At 46.4% G+C, this 4,127-nt stretch overlaps 1 protein-coding gene across 1 annotated transcript; it reads left to right on the top strand.

Annotated features, from left to right (window-relative positions):
- The first annotated feature begins 939 nt into the window (after positions 1 to 939).
- Positions 940 to 3,032, top strand: LOC122990974. Its single transcript, XM_044364564.1, has 5 exons — positions 940 to 1,188; positions 1,362 to 1,386; positions 1,491 to 2,161; positions 2,194 to 2,738; positions 2,834 to 3,032. The coding sequence occupies exons 1-5, from the start codon at positions 940 to 942 to the stop codon at positions 3,030 to 3,032; spliced, it is 1,689 nt and encodes a 562-aa protein (XP_044220499.1).
- The last annotated feature ends 1,095 nt before the right edge of the window (positions 3,033 to 4,127 follow it).

Raw genomic sequence — 4,127 nt, 5'->3', positions numbered from 1 at the left:
CGCTGCTTCTTCTCCTACTCCGGTCACCATCCCCGAGGACCCCTGGCTTCAGTTCGGGGCTAAACCTATAGCCCTGATCAACTCCACTCCATAACAGCCAGAGCCACATCATTACCAGCCCTGGGTTGTGGTGGGCAACCACAAAAAGAGGGGAAGACTCCCCTTGAATCTCCGTGAATTGATTTGACATCCTCAATTCATATGAGTTCCCTGCACTGGCTGGGAACCCGCGGTCTCTTCCACCTCCCATGGGAAAACCTCGGTTTGGTCTCCAGCTAACTCACTGCAGGTCCGCCGCGCAACATATATAAAGTTCCAGACCCGTCTCCATCCTGATGTGCTTCTGCTGGACTGGAGGTCTTAGACAAGCTGGATAAACATCAAGATTCCAGTCTGGTCTCTCTCATTTACCTGCCCATCCAGGAACACCCCTAGTCCAACAACGTAGGACACAGTGTTGGGCTCCATCTCACCACCGCCATACCAGCTCGGTGACCTGCAGAGCTGCTGTCTGCTCCCACCACCACCATCAGCTGATGCCAACTCTTCCACCATCAACACTCATCATTGGTGACTCGATAGTCAGAAATATGAGAGTCATACATGTGGGTACGAATGACATTAAAAAACAACAGCCCAAACTGTTAAAACGTTACTTCATAAATCTTTTCAACATCCTTACACAGTCCCACAGCAGAGCCTATGTCTCTGGGCTGACCCCCTCTTTCACCCGGAGTGGGGTGTTTAAGTTGCCTTCTCAGGCTCAGCAGCTGGCTGTCGTCTGTATGCAACTCCTACGGCATGTGCTTTGTTGATAACTTCAATCTCCTCTGAGAATGGGGACATCTTTTCAGTGCAGATGGTCTCCACTTGAACAGAGCTGGTGCAAGGGTGCTTTCTGCCAACCTGGCATACAACATTTGCCATCCACGTGCACCCATGTCCACCTGCACATCATGTCACCACAATGTTACTATTCATCGGTCCAGTGCTGTGCATCACTTCTGTTCCCCTGGTCCTAGTCCCTACCACAATGGTTCCACCTCGCACACCAACACACTATCTACTGGGCTCAGACCATGTAGCTCCAACATCACTGTCAGGATTAACTCTGATATGATCACCTCCTCTCTGCCCAGAGCCACCCTGTTCTCTGATGTCATAAGTATTGTTTCAAAGAGCAATCAGGTAATAAAATTATTGTATAACTCAAATCTGGACTTCCTGTGTATTTCTGAGACATGGCTGAAAGAATCAGCTCCCATTAGTGTATTTATGGTACCAGGATATGAATGTTTCCGTTATGGTACCTGAAGATTCCCTAGTGTTTCCCTGTTTTTTCCCCTTCCCTGTGTTTCCAGTGCTCCCCTGTCCCATGTTGTGGCTGTGGGTGTGTGTGTGTGTGTGTGTGTGTGTGTGTGTGTGTGTGTGTGTGTTGGCCTGGGCGTGGCTCTCCTGGCTCCCAGCTCCACACTCCTGGCTGCAATCAGCTCATCAGCATGACCAGGTTCTTAGAGGTATTGTGGAGACTTTAAGGGGCCTCACAGCCAATGTGGCCCAGATTGAGAGCCAGCTCAACCCTGCCCCCACACATCACTCCCCATCTGCCTCTGGACCCCCAGCTCCCACTCCACCTTCTGATATGCCTGCTTACGTGCCAAGAGAACCTCATGTTCCTGCGCCTGAGCGCTACGATGGAGATCTGGGGACATGCAGGTCCTTTTTGCTTCAGTGCTCCCTCGCGTTTGAGCAGCAGCCTCAGACTTACTCCACAGATAAGTCCAAAGTAGCTTACGTTGTAGGGTTGCTTACGGGGAGGGCTAAAGCTTGGGGAGCGGCAGTTTGGGATAGCTCACTGTCCATTACTTCTTCCTATGATAACTTTGTTGCAGAAATGAAGAAAGTTTTTGATCATCCTGTCAGGGGTAGAGACACCAGTAAGCGTCTTTTGTCACTTCATCAGGGTTCCCACAGTGTAGCAGAGTTTTCAGTTGAGTTTAGGACTTTAGCGACTGAGTCAGGGTGGAATGACGAGGCTCTTCAGGGGTTTTTTTTAAGCGGGCTCAGTGACACAGTTAAAGATGAGCTAGCAGCTAGGGATGAGTCCACTAGCCTAGATGAATTAATCCCATTGGCCATTAGACTAGACAATCGATTGCGGGAGCGCCGTAGGGAGAGAGACAGCCGTCCATCTTTGTTTTCTTCTCGCCCTACCCCTCCACCTCTCACGAGAGCGAGTCCTGGGCCTGTGCCTGCTTCCCGTGCAGTGCCTTGACCTCTAGCCCTGCCCCCAGCGGAAGAGGAACCTATGCAGCTAGGTCGTGCCCGTTGGTGCAGGTTTTTCCTTTGTTTCTAAGAAAGATAAGACCCTTCGCCCTTGTATTGATTATCGTGGACTCAATAAAATCACCATCAAGAACAAGTACCCTCTGCCCCTTATCAGTTCCACTTTTGAGCCCCTTCAGGGAGCCACCATCTTTTCGAAACTGGACCTCAGAAATGCCTATCACCTTGTCAGGATTAAAGAAGGAGATGAATGGAAAACTGCCTTTAACACTCCCCTTGGCCACTTTGAATATCTCGTCATGCACTTCAGTCTCACCAATACCCCCGCTGTCTTCCAGGCACTGGTCAATGATGTCCTTCGGGACTTTCTCAATCGTTCTGTGTTTGTTCACCTGGATGACATTCTCATCTTCTCCCGGGACTTGGAGGAACACACCCAGCATGTCAGACAGGTGCTCCAAAGACTCTTCGTTAAGTTATTCGTTAAGGCATATTTAGTGATTTCTCAAAGTTTGGACTTGTTACTAACTGCTTTTTCTCTATCCAGTGCTCCTGGACCATTACCTGCCTGCCTGCCAGCTTGCCTGCTCTGGGGCCCCCTACCACCTACTCCCTCCTGCCTGCCCTTGCCATTCTCCCTCACCCCTCTCAGCCCTCCAGTCCTCGGCCTCAGCCTGCTTCATCCCCACTCCATCCACCTCAACTCCCCCCCAACTTCCCTGGCAATAAAGCCTTACTTCGTTTAACGTCACTCTAGTCTGTGTCTGCATTTGGGTCCACACTGCAAACCACAACAGTTTCAGATAGGAGAGTACTGAAGGAAGAGGTGGGGTGTGCTAATATATGTAAAAATGGCAGAAAATGTGAACATGTTCTGTTGTGGCTGACACTCTAGAATATGCCAGGTTGAAAATACTTTTGTCTAAACAAATGTCATTTAATATCATAGGTGTATACAGGCCCCCTTCAGCAAATGACACATTCTATGATCAACTTGATTAAAATCTTGAAAAAAGATGAAAAGACTACAGAGAAATTCTACCTAGAACAATTAGTCAAAGGCTCAACAAGGATTGCAAAACTCTCTAGTACACAAATAGTTATTCAGTAACAAACTGTCAAGAATAACCAAAAGTTATAATTTGATTACTGGCTTATCTGATCACAATCTAACTCTATTTGTGGGAAAAATGACAAAAAAATAGATTTAAGAATACTGCGACCACTAAGATCAACATCTTTCATGGCATTCTTAAAACTAAGCAAGATGAATTTGACAATGAAATTGCTAGTTTGAAATGGGATGATGTATATCTTCTGATGATCTGGATGGTGGCTGTAACACAGAATTAATTCTGTTAGGGAAAGATTTACTGTAAGGGTCCAGAAAAACCTACCCTGGTTTAATGAAAGCCTGTGGAAACTGATGAAGTCAAGAGATGCAGTACTGAGGAAAGCAATGAAAGCTGGATGAGACACTGATATGCAGATTTATAAATGTCTGAGGAACAACGTTATCCAAGAGGTGAGATTATCCAAATATTGTTTTTATCTCAAACATAATTAATGAGGCAAAAGGAAACATTAAACTGATCTGGAACAATATTGATAATCTTACCGGGGGGACCCAAAGTTTTTGGGAGATTTTCAGCTCAAAGCATATATAGAGTTAATCGAAGATAATCTTTTTATTGCTTATGTCTTTAATATCTTTCCTTGAGTCTGCATATGAGTTAAGTAAAAAAAATAACAAAAAGGGAATTGGATATTGTTCTTATAAATACTACAGGCCAGGTTTTTGAGCTGGCAGAGACCACTGAGATACAATTAAACAAGATCAT

The sequence above is a fragment of the Thunnus albacares genome, chromosome 10 (assembly GCF_914725855.1).
Source record: "Thunnus albacares chromosome 10, fThuAlb1.1, whole genome shotgun sequence".
Classification (NCBI taxonomy): domain Eukaryota; kingdom Metazoa; phylum Chordata; class Actinopteri; order Scombriformes; family Scombridae; genus Thunnus; species Thunnus albacares.
The sequence above is the reverse complement of the archived record's forward strand: the minus strand, read 5'-3'. Positions and strand labels throughout refer to the sequence as shown.

What these genes read in the sequence shown, in the direction of transcription:
- LOC122990974 (XM_044364564.1), top strand. Translation starts at nt 940, where the DNA reads ATGTCCACCTGCACATCATGTCACCACAATGTTACTATTCATCGGTCC. An exon ending in TTGTTTCAAAGAGCAATCAG is followed by an intron (nt 1,189 to 1,361) that starts GTAATAAAATTA and finishes CTGTGTTTCCAG; the next exon opens with TGCTCCCCTGTCCCATGTTG. An exon ending in ACACCCAGCATGTCAGACAG is followed by an intron (nt 2,739 to 2,833) that starts GTGCTCCAAAGA and finishes TTCTCTATCCAG; the next exon opens with TGCTCCTGGACCATTACCTG.